General features: G+C 35.8%; 2 protein-coding genes and 1 pseudogene across 2 annotated transcripts; all 3 read left to right on the top strand.

The window, feature by feature from the left end:
• The first annotated feature begins 1,791 nt into the window (after positions 1–1,791).
• On the top strand, positions 1,792–5,431 carry LOC132188008 (putative UPF0481 protein At3g02645). The gene is made up of 2 exons (XM_059602426.2): positions 1,792–2,754; positions 4,670–5,431. Exons 1-2 carry the CDS (start codon positions 1,792–1,794, stop codon positions 5,429–5,431), a joined length of 1,725 nt encoding a protein of 574 aa, XP_059458409.2.
• Positions 5,432–5,556: 125 nt separating this feature from the next.
• Positions 5,557–7,921, top strand: LOC132188007 (putative UPF0481 protein At3g02645 pseudogene; annotated as a pseudogene).
• Positions 7,922–10,987: 3,066 nt separating this feature from the next.
• LOC132188006 (envelope glycoprotein B) lies at positions 10,988–15,982 on the top strand. The gene is given in 8 exon segments (XM_088517667.1): positions 10,988–11,179; positions 11,866–12,047; positions 12,215–12,499; positions 12,587–12,645; positions 12,732–12,768; positions 13,076–13,147; positions 13,902–14,214; positions 15,626–15,982. Coding segments are annotated over 8 exon segments (1,497 nt in total).
• Positions 15,983–17,978: the final 1,996 nt, after the last annotated feature.

Here is a 17,978-nt window from a genome sequence, read left to right as displayed (position 1 = left end):
TTTTGGATTTACTAGCCTGTTGGTGGTCCTCGGGGAGGAGGGGGAGTGCCGCGGTTTGGAAGATGGTGCCCACTTGCTTTTTTTGGTGTCTGTGGAAAGAAAGGAATAGGAGGTGTTTTGAGGATGTTGAGGGGACCTTGGAGGACATCTTAGCCTCTTGTTTTCATACTTTGTATCTTTGGACTGTGGCGCATGTCTTTGCATTATCGATTACTTTTGATGATTTTCTTTTTTGCTTTTCTCCTCGTTAGGTGTTTCCGTTGTATACTCCCAGTGTACTTTGGGGCGCCTATACGCTTTTAATAAAACTTCTTATTACTTATCAAAAAAAGAATAATAAACAAAGTATTAACTAATTAAAGTCACTTAGCAAAAGGAAAATAAGTCATGGGCAACACCATTACACAAATTCGGAAACCTGTGTCACTTGTGGGAATTTGGAAACCTCTCTAAAAGACTAAACGGCGCCGTTTTGGGACTAGGACTTAAAAAAAAAAAAAAAAAAAAAAAAAAAAAAAAAAAAAATTCCGGTTTCTTATCGGTTAACCGGTCAACCGATAAGAACCGCTTAACCGGACCGGACCGGACCGGACCGAATTTCGGTATACTTTTTTTAACCGATAAGGATATCGGCATATCGGCTACGGTTTATATCGGTTCGGTCGAAGCCGGTAGACGGCCGGTTAAACGGTAATGGTTAATTTGCCCACCCCTAGATTTGATTGATTTAAGAGAAAACAGTAAGAATGTTTTGTATAAAAAAAGTGAAGAAAAAAAAATTGTTTTGTAATGATTTTTTTTATTTGAATAATAATAAAAAATAATTGATATGATGTAAAAAGTAAAAATATTGGAGTTGATTTTGAGAGGAATTTTTTAGGGTTTTGGGTATTTGGGTCCTCTTTCCGCTCCACTCCTTTGCCAAACACAGTCAATGAACAAGCTAATAACCTATGTCTCTAAGGGATAGTTTAATCGGCGGTGAATTACGCCTAATGAAGTCAAGGTCATTGGTTCAAATCATCCTCCCCTTCCCTTATGTGGATCATGTCCAAAAAAATAAAAAATAAAAAGAAACAAACAAACAGGCTAATAACCTTAGAATCTAACCCTCACTAAGACAACCCAAATGCCACTAGACCACACCCTTGATTACATGGAGAAAATAATTGATATAAGTATGAATGATTTCTAAATTACACTGGTGTAATTAAGACCAAATTGTAGTTGTTTTCTTTCTCTTTTTGGTTCTTTTCGCCGTCTCATGTGGTTTTCATGTGGTTTCTTGTGCCCTCGTGGGGCTGGACCCATATATACAACTATGTTTTCTTTTTATTTTTTGCCTAGTGTTAGGTAAATGTCAGGAAAATGATGAATATTTTATTGACCCACATGTTTATATATATTTATTCATCACAGGCATAAGAATAGCACATTAAACACATGTAGCCTTCCCTTGTAAGATAGTAAACATTTGTTCATTAATTATCTGATTTTTTTTTTTTTTTTTACATGTCCACATAAAAGGCAGAAGGGGATTCGAATTAGTGATCTCCACTTCATTAGGCTGAAAGAGAAAAAAGTAGGTGACTCTTGCAGTAAAGATGCTTCTTAGATGTAAAATACTACAAATGTGAAAAACGCATTTGCTTAATTGTTTATACAAAGAAGTAAAGAACTATTGTTAAAGTTAATTAATAATGTAATTATGCCAATAAAAGCCTCGTTCTCTTCCAACTCCCTCCCATCATTCATTACACCAAAATCTTCTCTTAGAACAAAATCAAACACATGGCTTCTTCAGCCTCTCCCCAACCCGCAACAACGCCATCTCAATCTTATTCCAAATTTGACGAGATTCAATGGGTGATTCAGATCCGCCGAGCCCTCGAAGAAGAGCCGGAGGATGATGATGATGCTGACGCCGAAGCCCCAGTAAGCATCTTCAATGTCCCCAAAGCCCTTCTGGCGAGTGACCCAGATTCTTATACTCCACAAGAAGTTGCTCTTGGGCCTTTCCACTGTTTGCGCCAAGAGCTCTATAAGATGGAGAGATACAAGCTAGCGGCAGCAAAAACCACCCAAAAGCAACTCCAATGCCTCAAATTCCAGAATCTGGTTGACCAATTGATAAAGCACGAGCCAAGGATCCGTGCATGCTACCACAAGTACTTGGATTTCAACAGCGAAACGTTGGCGTGGATGATGGCCGTCGATGCGTCGTTCCTGCTCAAGTTCCTTGGAATCTACGCCATCGAAGAAGGCAAAGTGCTGAGAAAAGTTTCCTCCAGGATGTCACACTTGGTCGACAGCGGCGGAGCCAAGTCGGCACATAACGCAATTCTCAGAGACATGATAATGCTGGAGAATCAAATTCCTTTGTTTGTGTTGAGGAAGGTGTTGGAGTTGCAATTCTCGTCGCAGGAGTCTGCCGACGGCGTGTTGCTTGCCATGTTAATGGGGTTATGCAAAGAGCTTTCGCCTTTGAAGCTGGCGGAAGATGTGTCGAAGAATATTCAAGTATCAAAGGCTGCCCACTTGCTTGACTTTTTGTACGACATGATCGTGCCCAAAATGGAAGAACCATCGTCACCGGCAATAGTAATCGAAATTGAGGGCGTGGATGATCGTAATGAAGGCATGGAAGGGGAGAAGAAATCTTCTGCAGATTCCAGTTACGTGAAACAATTCCTCGATGAGGTTTGGAAGCTGCTTTCAAAATTAAACCGCGGCCCAAAATTTCTTTTTAAGAAGGTACTTTTAAATAGCTACTTTATTTTAAAGAGAAATGCTACGTATTCTAAATTTGTTTTTTAAATGTTGGTTTTCAAATTAATGATGTGTCACCATCTCATGAGTTTGTGATATACTTTCTAAAATAATAAATCTTATAAAATGGTGACACATTATTTGGGATTGCTTTTATAAAATATAGTTTTTAAATCAAAGAGCGTTTTTTTGGCAAAATTTTCATTTTTAAACTTTTTGTCAAAAGTGCATTTTGACAATTTTTAGAGATAAAAAGTTAAAAAAAGTATTTTTGGAATTTTTTACTAAACATGCCAACTTATGTTTGGCATGACTTTTAAGTACTAGAAGTACTTTTTAAACTTTCAAACTCAATCTCAAACAAGTCCTAAGACCCATTTGGTATATGGAATAGACCATGAAATAAAATGGCTATTTCCATAATATAACTATTCTTTTGTTTGGTTGCTCACAATTCCTTAAAAGAGCTATTCCCACCTATCCCTAACCTCTAAAAAGGAAAAGAGAAATAACAATTCTTTGAATAATGGAATGGGTTTTCCAAAAACCATTATTATTATTGTTATTTTTATTTTTGGATAGAGTTTTCCTCCAAATTGGGTTGGAGGAATTTTTTTCAACTCAGTTTATGAAAATGACATGTGTCTTTTTTTTTATTAACATGTGAGATGCACATGAGTTTTTAATATTATTTATTCTAACTTTATCTCTACTATTAAAAAAACATGTGCATCTCAAATGGTCAAATGACACATGTCATTTTTATAGACTAAGTTGGATGAAGTTCCTTTAACCTAGTTTGGAGTAAAACTCTCTCATTAATTTTTCTACCAACATAAAAGCAAAACAAAAACTAAAACTAGGGAAAGAAATAATTTTAGTTTTCTAATAAATAGTTATAAACAAAACAAATCCTTTGAAAACCTTTTAGAACTAATACATTTAAATTATAACCAGTTTAATTTATAGGCTAAAACTAAAACTAGAACTCAAATCTACACTAAAAAGTATATCTTTTTAACGTAGAAGAACTTTGTCCCTCATGTATGCTCTGCTAATTAGCCCAATCACATAAAGAACACCAAACAAAAACCATTTTAATTTCTAGGCTAAAACTGGAACTAAAAGAACCTAAATCTACATTAAAACGTATTGCATTTTAACGTAGACAAACATTGTTCTTCACATCTATTCGCAAAGGCTCCACTAATTAAACCAAAGAAAGAACACCAAAAATAAAGATCTAAACCATGTTCAAATCAATTTTTCAATTTTTTATTTTTTTTAAAATTATTATTATTAATTACTTTGGTATTGATGTCTTGGGTATTTGTTTAATTTTGACACAATTCTAATGAGAGCAAATGTATAATTATCACCAAACTAAGGAATATGATTAATCTTTCCATTCCACCTTCTCTTATACTTAGTAATAGTTATTAATTTTTTTCTACCCGTGTACCAAATAAGGCCTTAAACTTATAAAAAATGGTTAATTTAATCATTTAATTTATATTATTACACCCACCTTTACATTAGATTCAAATTCAAGTAATTCTATTCATCACCCTATTATCCCATTTCATCCCCAAAACTCATGCAGCTTTATTCTCAACCAAAAAATAAATCTGCATGTTCTAAATGCTATGGGAACCATGTCACATCAGCACTCTAAGGGATAAAAGGGGGATAATGGGTACATATAAACATTATTTTTCAAATGTTTAGAGGTAAACATATGAAATATTTAATTAAAATAATAAATAAACGACCAAAACCATATGCAAATTCAAATTTAGGACATTTACTTTAATAAAAATGTTAAATTAATATTTATCCCACATCTTATATATATATAAAAAAAAATAATTAATTAATTTTATCATTTAATTTCTTACAGGTGTTGGTATCTGGACCAATAAAACTCCTGGTAAAATTGCCATGGACAATCCTCTCCAAGCTTCCCGGGTTCTCACTCTTAAAACAACCTCTGGAGTATTTTGTTTCCTCGCAAGATAAAGAAGAAGCCAAGTCGGAAAACGAGGCTTCAACTTCAAACAAACCACCGCTGGTGGAGGAAATCGCAATCCCTTCTGTGTCTGAGCTCACAAGAGCCGGCTTCCTTTTCACACCCACAAACGGCGGCGTCTCAACCGTTTCTTTCGACGCCAAGACACTCACAGTTTACCTCCCCACAGTGAGTTTAGACATCAACACGGAGGTGGTTTTGAGAAACTTGGTAGCATATGAAGCTTCAAACGCATCGGGGCCGTTGGTTTTTACGCGGTACACAGAATTGATGAACGGGATTATCGACACGGAGGAGGATGTGAAAGCGCTTAGAGAAAGAGGGATCATTTTGAACCGTTTGAAGAGCGATGGAGAGGTGGCGAGCCTGTGGAATGGGATGAGCAAGTCTATCAGATTGACGAAAGTGCCATTTTTAGACAAGGTGATTGAAGATGTGAACAAGTATCACGGTTACAAATGGAAGGTTAAAGTGGGAAAATTCTTAAAGATTTACGTGTTTGGTTCTTGGCAGTTTCTCACATTTCTTGCTGCAATTTTTTTCCTGCTCTTGATGACAATGCAATCGTTTTGCTCGGTTTACAGCTGCAGTCGCTTTCTTCATATCAACCCCACAACACTCACTAATTCTTAGCTGTTCTGTTTTTTTCCTTCCTTTGTGTTATAAAGTCAAAGGAAAAGTAATCGCATAGTATATTTTGCGTCCAAATCTTTCTTTCTCAAGTCTTGTTACAACTTCACGTGAAATGTAACACTAAAATGCGATTGGTGGGGTAGTTTTCACAACAACTTGATCGTATATAATTGTACCAAAAAATCACCTTATCTTATGAATCTATGACCATAACCATTATTTTTATTATATATGTTGCATCATAACCTAATCGTATGTGAATTCTAGTTATCAAAGAATTTCAAGTAGTCCTTAAAAATATTCAAATAAAAAATTCCGAGACAAGACCATAATTATTTAATCATAAAGCAAATCAATCACACAAAAAAACACCGGAGTTTACGTGAAGAGACCTTTTTTTTTTTTTAATTTGAAGGAAAAATTACAGGATAATTTCAAGCAAATATGTTATATTTATTTATTTTGTCTTTTTTAGATAATGTCACAAGATTATATTGCAGTCACATATATGTGAGTAAATAATCTCGAATGCCTGAGTTGTTCTTCGTTCATTTCATACCTACGAATTTGATATCCACACCATTAATGGAGATATGAAAAAACAATTACCTCTCAAATTTTCAGTTATTTGTACTTTCCACAACTGTAGAGAAACCCCCAAATTAGTGATCACCCTTCTTCTACTTCCTCCCAAGCCAATAAAATAGAAACCTATCCTTTCTCTCTTGGTTTTGTTGTAAAGATTTTCAAAATGAATAATAAATTTACTTATGGGCTTTTTTAGATCAATTGTTAAGATTTGTTAACCATTAATAACAAGTGTGATTTAACGGTCCAAATTAATTAGATGACCATTAATTAATTAATAAGCATGGACGTTATATATATATATATATATATATATATATATATTGAAGTTCATTAATTAATTTTTAATTAATTAATTAATTAATTGAAGATCAGCTTGATGATCAGGAATATTCCGGCGAACTCCCCGTTTGCATTTTCAACGTCCCCAAAGCTCTTCTCTCCACTCATCCAGATTCTTACACTCCACAGCAAGTTTCTCTCGGCCCTTACCACTATTGGCGCCAGAAGCTCTTTGAGATGGAAAGGTCTAAGCTAGCAGCAGCAAAAACCACCCAAAAACATTTCCAAACCCTCAAGTTCCATAATCTCGTTGACCAATTGATAAAGGTTGAGCCAAGGATCCGAGCTTGCTATCACAAGTACTTGCATTTCAATGGCGGAACGTTGGCGTGGATGATGGCCATTGATGCGTCTTTCTTGCTTCGATTCCTTCAATTCTACGCCACCAAAGAAGGAATTAGAGCTTCCTGTAGGATGTCACACTTGGTCGACAATGCAATTCTTAGAGACATGATAATGCTGGAGAATCAAATTCCTTTGTTTGTATTGAGGAAGATATTAGAATTCCAATTCTCTTCACTAGAGTCTGCAAATGATACGTTGTTTTCAATTTTAATTGGGTTTTGCAAAGAGCTTTCACCCTTCAAGCTGATCATAATCATGGAAGCTTCAGAAAGCGCGCACTTGCTAGACCTTTTGTACAACATGATCGTGCCCAAAATTGAAGAACCGTCGGAAATTATCGAACTTGACGTGCATGGCAAGGAAACATCTTCTGCCGACTCAAGCTCTTACGTAAAAAAACTCCTGCATGAGATTTGGAAGCTAATTTCAAAATTAAACGGCGGCCCAGTTCGTTTTATCAAGCAGGTAATAATATCTAAAGCCGTAAAATTCATCCTAAAATTTCCTCTGACAATCCTCTCCAACCTCCCCGGATTCGCAATGTTAAAGCAACCCGTTGAGTATTTGTTTTTCTCACAAGATAGAGAAGAATCCAGGCCGGAAAATGACGTCAGCAGACCACCGCTGGTGGAGGAAATCACAGTCCCTTCTGTAACTGAGCTCACAAGAGCCGGCTTCCGCTTCGCACCCACAAACGGCGGCGTCTCAACCGTTTCTTTTGACGTAAAAACCTCCACTTTTTACCTTCCCACCCTCACTTTAGATGTTAACACGGAGGTGGTTTTGAGAAACTTGGTAGCGTACGAGGCTTCAAACGCATCGGGGCCGTTGGTTTTTACGCGGTACACAGAATTGATGAACGGGATTATCGACACGGAGAATGATGTGAAAGCGCTTAGAGAAAGAGGGATCATTTTGAACCGTTTGAAGAGCGATGGGGAGGTGGCGAGCCTGTGGAATGGGATGAGCAAGTCTATCAGATTGACGAAAGTGCCATTTTTAGACAAGGTGATTGAAGACGTGAACAAGTATTACAGTGGGAAATGGAGGGTTAAAGTTGGAATATTGTTGAAGGTTTACGTTTTTGACCCTTGGCAGTTTCTCGCATTGCTCGCTGCAATTTTGGTCTTGCTCTTGATGACATTGCAAGCGTTTTGCTCTATTTATATTAACACTCGCGTCCTTCCAGTCAAGAGGACACGTACAGTGATTTAATTATCTTTTTCTAACTAATAAGACCAGAAAAACAATATCTATGTCCATGAAGTTTGGCTTTTTATTTACATGATTGGCCGGCTGTTGATGGTAAGAATAATTATATAATTTTATTTAAAGATATTAATATTATATAGCTAAGGAATAACTGAAGATATCGAGCTGGACATTAATGGCCTGGTCATCGGTTTTTTTCCTTGATATATAGTGTCTTCACATCTGGAATTTGCAGTTTTGCATGGTTTCTCCAATAACAAGTGTGACTTTATTGCAAATTGTTTCTTTCTTTCTTTGGTGAAAAGTTTCAATCAAATCTTTGCATTCATTTATTTTTCAATTTGTTATTAACTAATAAAATTATCTATGTAAATCCTTATATTTAAATTACTCTTTTAAATTTATGTGTTGATAGATATATAATGTTTTTAATATATTTTGATCATAGTTCTGTTGTACATCATGATTCAGCGCACCAAATGTATCATACAATGACATACATGTTATTATTACTTGTCTGCCAGACAATAAACCGTTAAGAAAACTCATTGGCGAAGTGTCGGTGAGTCTCACTTTGATGCTTAGGTTAGTCTTTAAGGAAAATTGTATGCTCGCACAAAATTTCAATTGAGAATTTATACCTGGGTAAATGCCTATTTGTAGGCTAAGATGTAGAGTTAGACCTAGATTATATATGTCTTCTATTTCAACTTGAACTAAGAGTGCAGAAAGTTGTGGGCTCCATTATTCTTATGGTAGACTAGTATTGGTCTTAAAGGCCCATTATGTATCTAGTGAGTCAATAGAGTTGGATTGTTTCCAACATTACTAATTTTATTATTTTTATTTTTATTATTATTACTATTGTGAAGTGGAGGGTAGAAGTTCCCAGCCCGTCACGAATGAGTACAGTTTAAGGATCAAATTGCAGAAATAAAAATCCTACTACATAAAGCCAAAACCAAGTATATGCCCAAGCGGCCAAACAGGAACATCATGACAAAAAGGGGTATTGAAAATTGACCGTGTCTAGTCTAATAGCTATGTTTGGCAAGAGCCAAGCCCGGCACTGTAGCTGGAACGGTGCCGTTCCAGCTACAGTATCAACTGACACGTGGCAGTAGAAATTGATTTTTTTATCTTAATTTTTTTTTTTAAAATCAAAATATTAAAAAAAAAAAAAAAAAAAAAAAAAAAGAGGAGGAGAACGCTGGGGTGGCTTGGCCAAAATGGAGTGGCCGGACCATCCCATTTTTGGCCAAGGGGGTGGCTAGAGCCACCCCTGGCCGATCTGGGGGTGGTCGAACCACCCCCGTGGCCAAGGGGGTGGTCCAGCCACCCCCTTGGCCAAAAAAAAAAAGGGAACGGGTACATTTGGAGGTGGTCCGATGGTCCGGCCACCCCATTTTGGCCAATTTTTTTTTTTTTTTAATATTTTGATTTAAAAAAAAAATTAGATAAAAAAATCAATTTCTACTGCCACGTGTCAGTTGGCACTGTAACTGGAACAGTGCCGTTCCAGCTACGGTGCCGGACCTGGCTCTTGCCAAACATAGCTAATGAGTATAAAGAGTGAGGCAGAACGCGTCCCCTCTAGTTTTTATTTTTATTTTTTATTTATTCAAATGCGGGAAAAAGAAAAAAGAAAAAAACAAACAACGCATTGAGAGACCTTTGCGGCACTTCAAACACTGAGAAAAAAAAAAAAGTTGCTGGTAGCCGTCGAATATCAAAGAGGCACTAGGCCAATCCGAAAAGAGATGGCTATAGTGGATGGCTAAAATAGAGAAAGAGAATCACCTTCCAAGAAAATAAAGTAGCTAAAAGAGGTTGCCAGGCAAACAACAAGCAAGGCACAACAACATGAAACTGTTTCTTCGTTTAAAAAAGGACATAGACACCAAGTTTTCATGCACCGATGCATGTTGAGAATCTATAGCATAAAATTTGGTATTTTATTCAAATACTTTGTAATAATACAAAAATTTCATATTAAAATATTAATTTAATCCTCAGGATTTCTTCGATCTAGACCTTGTCTATGATATGTGTAACAATTATCTTAGCTTGGTATGTCGACATTGCCAGCTCTTTAATGTATTTAGTACTCATTTCGTATCTACTACCACTTGTCTATACTTGCTCTAGTTTGGTCCGATGGCATTTAAAGCAATGACCACTTGCAATGAATTCTTTTTTAAGAAAATACTTTGTAAACTCAAATCTCGACTAAACTTTGCTAAGCTCGTACACTACAAATAGTCTCAATAGCATAAAATTTGGTAAATAAGGAAGCAAGGCCGATGAGAACTTAGATTTAGATGTATTGCTAATAAAACGTGCAAATTGTAAAGAAATTTAGACAATACGTATATAAGAATCTTTTGGAAAGGATAATAAAAATCCCATATTCGTAGGTAGATTAATAATTATATATTTTTCCAAACATCAAAATAATCAAATTCCTGAAAATCCAAATAATGCCGAAGAGAAAGATGCCGAAAACGGCGCGTATATGTCTCGCTTCGAACACATCCTATAAAGGCCATTGCTTTTCGTGTGAAGTACTAAGTAAAAAAACAAAGCAAACAACGCTATGCTCTTTATCAAATCAGAGCATTTCCTTCTTCTACCGGCTCTGCTTCTTGTTTTCTCAATCTTTTCTTTCACTCATGGAGCTTCTCAATATCATCAACCACCATCCACTCCCGTTCAAGGTAACTTTCTCTTGCATTTCTCCAGAACCTTTGTTAATTCGTTTCAGAGTTTGAAAACTTCTTGTCTATGAGACTATGACATTAAAAGTACTTCCAGCATGCCAAGCCTACTGTCCATAAATGGGTTTCCGTTTCCCTGTAATTTTGTTGTTCTCTCTTAACTTTACTGTCCATAAATGTTTTTAATGTTCTTTTACTCTAAGCATTAAAAATACTTCCAAATAGTACTTAAATATGTTCTTTTCAATGGGTTGATCAAGAATTCTTTTCTAACCACTTTTTCCCTTGTATAATTCTATTTCAACTCTGTTTTTTTTTTCACAAACTTTGTCATGTTTCATCTCTTGGAGATATGAGAGATGGGGATGAGTACGTTGCCGTTTCATGGGGCGTGAGGAGGTATCTTGTGGAGGGAGCAAATGCTGAGGCTGTTCAGAATCCATCTATGATATTAGCTGCAGAGAGAACACACAGAAGAGACATTCTTGAGAATTTTCGTTATTATAAGGATGGATGGGATATAAGGCAAAAACATTACTTGTCTGTGAGTTTCTATAATTCCTGCTCTGTTTCCTTTAACATTCATGAAAATCTTTTCTTTTCTTTTTTTTTCAATTTTATAATAGGTGTTGAATTTTATACTTATTAGGGCATATTTGTTAAGGTATTCTTTTTTCAATTGAAAATGTTTGTTTCATGGATTATATCATGGGATTTGCTTGCTTTTGCTAGCCTTGATATTTTAGAATCCTGAAGCTTTTATTAAACTTGTTTTCCCCTTTCTCATCTGGAATTTCCTTTATATGTCTTCAAATTCTAAAGTCTTTCTCCCACCTGATGTTTGCTCATCTCCTTATGATTTTTTTCTTTTGTATAATTCTTTTATTGTTTTCTATTTTCCTTTTTTTATAGTCTGTAGGACCTTACTTTATGGGGTTTCATTGTTTTCAACTCTAGAGTCAATCAGTCCATCTGCACTTTGTCAGTCGATTAGATGGTAGATTGTAATTACTAATACTAAATGGTCTTTTCACCTCGAATTATATTGAGATGACTTTTTCCATTTTGTTAATATTACTGGAATATTAGAGCTTAATGTTCTGTTCATAAATATCTTTGTGCAGGTTCAACCAGTCAATTTTCAGTTTATTTAATAAGTTTTTCTTTTCTTAGCGTTTTATAATTGGTTTAAGGAATTAGCATTTACACACACTTATGCTTTCAATGCAGTCTGCTGGGATTACAGGTGCTCCTTTATTCCTAATTGCTGCAATCTGGTTTCTGGGATTCGGCCTGTGCTTCTTTATAATTGGTCTCAACTATTGCTGCTGCTATCGACGGCATTGTGGCTATTCTCCGACCGCTTATGCATTTTCTCTCATATTCCTCACACTCTTCACAGTTGCTGCAATGTAGGTCCCATGCCTTTATTATGGTTGTTCTAAAAGCTTAAGTGGATAGGAAATAATAAATTTAATCAATACTTTAACAATCTCGCACATGTGTTGATGTGTGTGAAAGGGAGAGCTGATTCTATGAGACTTATTTGTCAATTTGTTTTGTGGTTTCACTGTTTCAGCACTGGATGTATTGTTCTGTACATTGGACAGGGAAAGTTTCATGATCAAACAACTTCCACACTGGAACATGTCTTAAACAAAGCAGATACAGTAGTGTAGAATCTTAGGAATGTATCAAATTATCTTGCTGCAGCTAAGCAAGTTGGGGTGGGCCAAATTTACCTACCTGCTGATGTCCAAAACAACATAGACAAAGTACAAAGAATGATCAGCAATTCTTCTATCACTCTGGAAAACAAAACAAAGAAGAATTCTGAGAGTATTCAACATGTTTTGAATTCTGTGTGAGTAAAGACCAAAAGAAAGGGCATGATGTCAACTTTTTATTTTTATTTTTTATAATCAATTTGATTTGTTGCTATGCTCTGCAGGAGATTGGCTCTTATCATAATTGCTACTGTAATGCTCCTCCTGGCTCTTCTTGGTTTCTGTAAGACTATGGATTGTTTGAATTTGATGATTTCTTTTTTCTACTAAAAATGTTTTCTCTCACATTTTTGTAATTACTTGTTGCAGTATTTTCAGTTTTCAGCCTAAAGTTTCTTGTGCACACGTGAGTTTTTCTGTTCTTTAAAGCTGTTTGATTATTGAAATTGTTCCCATTTTCTATTTTGTTTCAACTCTCAACTGATTAACAAAAGGACAAACATGTGAATGGTTGGTTGGAAGTCAAGATGGTTTTCATGAAACAAGTTGGAAAAGGGCCTAAAAGTGAATACAGAGAAGACATGTTTTACTTCAAGGAAAGAAAACTTTAATAAAACTTTTTTAACTTCCGTTAAAATAGTCTTTCAATTCTTTGCAGTTGCCAAATATATGCGATGCTTTTGTTTGCTAAGTACTTGTGTAAATGAATGCAGATCAGTGACTATGGGGTGGATTCTCGTCACAGTTACATTTATTTTGTGTGGCATATTTTTCATTTTCCATAAGTAAGTGTTTTTGCTGCTGCTTAATTACCGTAAAATGCTTAGTTTGCTTATGTCATTATCTATGGAACTACAACAACAATCAAACCAAAACAACTGCAGCAGCCAATGGGTTTCTTTTCTCTTTGGACTAAAAAGGTCACAAAACAAGTTTTAAATTGTTATTTTGAATAATTAAGAAAATAGTGACAATTTTTTTGGTATTTGGAAAAGCTGTGGAAATTTTTTGGTGATGGAATGGTTCTATGTCATGCTGCAAGATAAACCTTCAGAACCATACTTTTAAGCCTGAAAATTGAGTGAATATTTGATAGTTGCAGAATTTTGTGTTCTGCAACAAAGGATTACAGAAAATTTTGTTCAAGTTTTTCCCTGTACTTTTTTTTTCCCAAATTCTTATCATTGATGAAACAAATTAAGAAAGTGTGTCATCCAAATTAATAGGATTCAGAATATCTCAAATCTGATTACAAGATTTGTATAATCTAAAACTTTGCAAAATGTTCTTCATGTATGAACTATTTCATAAGGGTGTTCTTTTGGTAAGCAACACTCAAGTGGTCCAGCCTGATCTCAAAAAACTACTTCAATCACCTTAGCAATTTCCGGAAAAATGTGGGCACCTAAGATCTTGTTGAATGAAATTATCGATACATCTCATTATGAATGCAAAAGCTCTAATACAAAAGATACTGATACTTTTGGTTTGATTGATGCTCACGATAGTTTATCTAACTTATCATTCTCTATGGTCCAGCGTGATGGCAGACACATGTGTTGCAATGGATCAATGGCTTCAAAACCCCACAGCTCACACAGCTTTGGATGATATGCTTCCGTGTCTTGACAATGCAACAACACAAGAAACCTTGTACGAAAGCAAAGATGTCACTTTCCAATTGGTTAATAATATTAACCAGTTCATCATCAATGGGCCCAACTCACCCAGAAATGAACTTAATTACAATCAATCTGGTCCAATGGTACCTGTTGTCTGCAATCCCTTTCATTCTGATATGACTGATAGGAAATGTGTTGATGGTGACGTGGACTTAAACAATGCCGCATAGGTAAGCCAGAACTTGCATGTCACAATAATGGCTCTACCATTAAACATGCATTTTCAAGCTATTCCTTCTTATGTAACTTCTTGCTCAACCTTCTTTGAGATCTTTGAAATATTCTGGGATTTGTTGTAACACCTCGGCCTCATATTGCGAAGATGAGAAAAAGTCCACATGGAGTGGGTAGTTTATAAAGATAGTCATGGGTGCTAAGTCCCGCATTGCCTAATTACTAAGTGAAACTGGGTTTTATAATGAATTATAGGAAAGCTCTAAATTGACTAGTCCTTTTGGGATGATAGCGCAGATGTGGCTAGTGTTTTTCCCTGAGTCGTTGCAAGTGGTATCAGAACCTAATAGCGCCAGGCCATGTGGTAGTAGAGCACTGCATGACCTCTCCCTGACGAGGATGTCAGGAATTTAAGAGAGGGAGTTTGTAACACCCGGTCCCATATTGGGAAGATGAGAAAAAGCCCACATAGAGTGGGTAGTTTATAAAGATAGTCATGGATGCTAAGTTCCACATTGTCTAGTTACTAGGTAAAACTGAGCTTTATAATAAATTTTAGGGAAGCTTCAAATTAACTAGTCCTTTTGGGGTGATAGCGCAAATGTGGCTAACGCTTTTTCCTGAATCATTACATTTGTAGTTCCAAATAATTCCAGTTGATCATGACCATTATAAGCATATTTAAAGTTCTTAAAAGTTTCACCCTATATCTACCGGTCAATCTAGGGCAACTATTCTTGCATGTTGTTAAGGCTTAACCATAGATCCAAAAGCTCTAAGATTGTTGGATACTGATTTGGTTAAACCCTTAACCCTTAGGATTGTAACATTCCACCATACTTCTGAATCCGATGTCCACGACAGCCTACTCTATTTACGAGACCTAATGGCAACCCTTTGGCGGCTCCATTCATCCATCAATATTCAATGACTTCACACCATACTTATACATGATACAAAGACTTTTTAATCCAGTTTATAGATTGCCCTCTTCGTAACTCAAATTGGTGACAAGGTGCATGCTTTGATACCAATTGTGAAGAGCCTAACCATTGATCCAAAAGGCCTAGGACTCTTGGATATTGATTTAGTTAACCCCTTGACCCTTAGGCTCGTAACACATGTCATATGCTTCTTCAATGAATTTTAGAACACTTTAGGGGTTGACAGAAATAATCTGTATAGTTACAACCAATTTGCTTGGGATAACCTTTAAATCTTTCTTTATTCTTTTCCAACCCGAAAAAGCAAACTAAAAGTTCTTTCTTAGTATTCTCATATGCTCCATTTTTTATCAGGAAGTCAAGGAAAAGGATCTGATCTACCCTTTTTAACTACATCATTTTTGTCATCATACCAAGCACTATTTGATCGGAAGTTGTAATATCCTCATTGCGTTTTTTGCAGGAGTGGAAAACATATGTTTGCCAAGTTTCAGAAACCGGCAACTGCACAAGCGTGGGCCAGTTAACCCCTGCTTTTTATAGCCAGATGGTGGCTATTGTTGATGTGAGCTATGCATTGTATCATCATGGGCCATTCCTTGTTGACATACAAGATTGCACTTTTGTTCGAGAAACCTTTAATGATATCATTGATGATCATTGTCCAGGTCTGAAGCACTATAGTAAATTCATCTGTATTGGGTTGGCTATGGTTTCAGCTGCTGTCATGCTTTCTCTAATCTTATGGGTATTTAATGCAAGAGAAAGGCAGCATCATGTATATAAACAGTTCATAGCTTCACCTCCAATGTCCCTTTAGTAGGATTGAAAGCCATGTAATAAGCTTTTAGGTAAGGCGGAATTTTTGTCAATTGAATTCTTTCATGTTACGCAAAAACCCACAATTACGGTAAATAAGGCAAAGCAATCACAAACAAATAACACAAAGATTTAAGTAGTTCTTTCAATGCAAGGTAAATTTACTTGCAGTTGCGATCACAAAGAAATTTACTATTAAAAATGAAATATAAAAATAGTGGAAAGAAAATCACTTAGAACCCAAAGCTCCCAATACACCAAAAATCTCATTAGCACAAAATAGAGATTTTACTTGCAGTTGCGATCACAAAGAAATTTACTATTAAAAATGAAATATAAAAATAGTGGAAAGAAAATCACTTAGAACCCAAAGCTCCCAATACACCAAAAATCTCATTAGCACAAAATAGAGATTTTTTCCAAAAGAGAAAACAAACAGGAATACAAACTCTTCTTTTACTGGATAAGATGACTACTGGTCTCTATTTTTCTCTCAATGTCACAAGGCTTCTTTTTATTTCTCTCTTGGTACTCTCCACTGCCAAGAAGAAAGAAAACAAATCATTGTAATTGTTGTCTTGCTTTGTTGCTACCAAATCACAAAACCCAAGGTGTGTGGCACTCTAAGTGCTCTTTTTTGATGCGTGGGTTTTAAGTAACCCACACATCAAAAATGTCCAACCTGACTTGAAACCCATCAAGTCTAACAATACGAATCTTCTTCGGATGTCTCGACCAAAGCCCCTAAGAGCAATCACAATCCACAAGTGTCACTCAAGTCTAAGCATCTCTTGAACTTGAGCATAAGACCTGATTTAAACAGAACACCATCCCTCTCTGCTAGTCCTCTTGGCCAAGCAACTTTCTCTGGTGGTTGTTTCTTCCTATAGACCCATTTACACCCTTGAGCTTTCGTTCCCCTGAACAATTATGCCAATTTCCAAACTTCACTTATTTGTAATGACTCCACCTCTTTCGACATACCATTATGAACATACGATGAATCTCTATTACTACTTGTCAAAGTAAAAGAAACCATGTCTTCAAATTCATACCTCTTTAAAATAAAACACATTACTCACTGCCTCTTGCTAAAGTATAAAGCTCTTCCTGGTGTTGTGAATCTTTTGAAGATTCTTTGTCATCAAATTCGTCAGTGAGTGCATGCTAGTCATCAAGCTACACCTCAAAAACTTTTTTTCCTTTTTGGCTATTAGTTGATGCTTCATCTTCACCCTTTTTAACATATAGGCCTCATCAAACGCCATATCTTTGCTAACAATTTTATTCTTTGGGCTAGATCCTAAAACTTATAACCTTTAACACCAGATTCCAAACCAAGACAAATACATTTTCTTGACTTGTAATCTAATTTCAACTACTCTCTACTATGTACATGAACGTATGTAGAACAACCAAATATTCTCAACACTAAATAATCAACCGGCTTACCTGACCATACTTCCTTTGGAACCTTGAAATCAATTGCTGCTAATGGAGATTAGTTGGTGATGAAGCATGTATAATTAATTGTCTCAGCCCAGAAACTCTTAGCCAACCATGCATTCAACCGTATGCATCTCTATTTTTCCAACAGTGTTATAACCATCCTTTTGGCAACTTTGTTATGCTGTAGAGTCCCTTTAACCGTGAAGTAACGAGTAATGCCTTATGTTTTGCAAAATTTCAAAAATGCAGTGTTTGTGTTCTCTAATTCATTGTCAGATCTCATATACTTCACTTTTATTCCAATCGAATTTTCCACATGTGCCTTTCCATTGCTTGAAGATGGTGAAAATCTCTTAATTATGTCTCATAAAATAGACCCATATCTTTTTTGAAAAATCATCAATACAACTAACAAAATAATACGCACCTCTGTTTGAAGATACTGTTACTGGTACCCAAACATTTAAGTGAAAATAGTCGAGAACACCTTTGCTTGTATGAATTGCCACCTTAAAGCCGACTCTTCACTGCTATCTAGTTCTACCGAA

The sequence above is a fragment of the Corylus avellana genome, chromosome 6 (assembly GCF_965113065.1).
Source record: "Corylus avellana chromosome 6, dhCorAvel1.hap1.2, whole genome shotgun sequence".
NCBI lineage: Eukaryota > Viridiplantae > Streptophyta > Magnoliopsida > Fagales > Betulaceae > Corylus > Corylus avellana.
The sequence above is the reverse complement of the archived record's forward strand: the minus strand, read 5'-3'. Positions and strand labels throughout refer to the sequence as shown.

Excerpts from the sequence above, each read along its gene's own strand:
- LOC132188008 (XM_059602426.2), top strand. The coding sequence starts at position 1,792 with ATGGCTTCTTCAGCCTCTCCCCAACCCGCAACAACGCCATCTCAATCT. Across the intron at positions 2,755-4,669 it reads CAAAATTTCTTTTTAAGAAG|GTGTTGGTATCTGGACCAAT; the intron begins GTACTTTTAAAT and ends AATTTCTTACAG.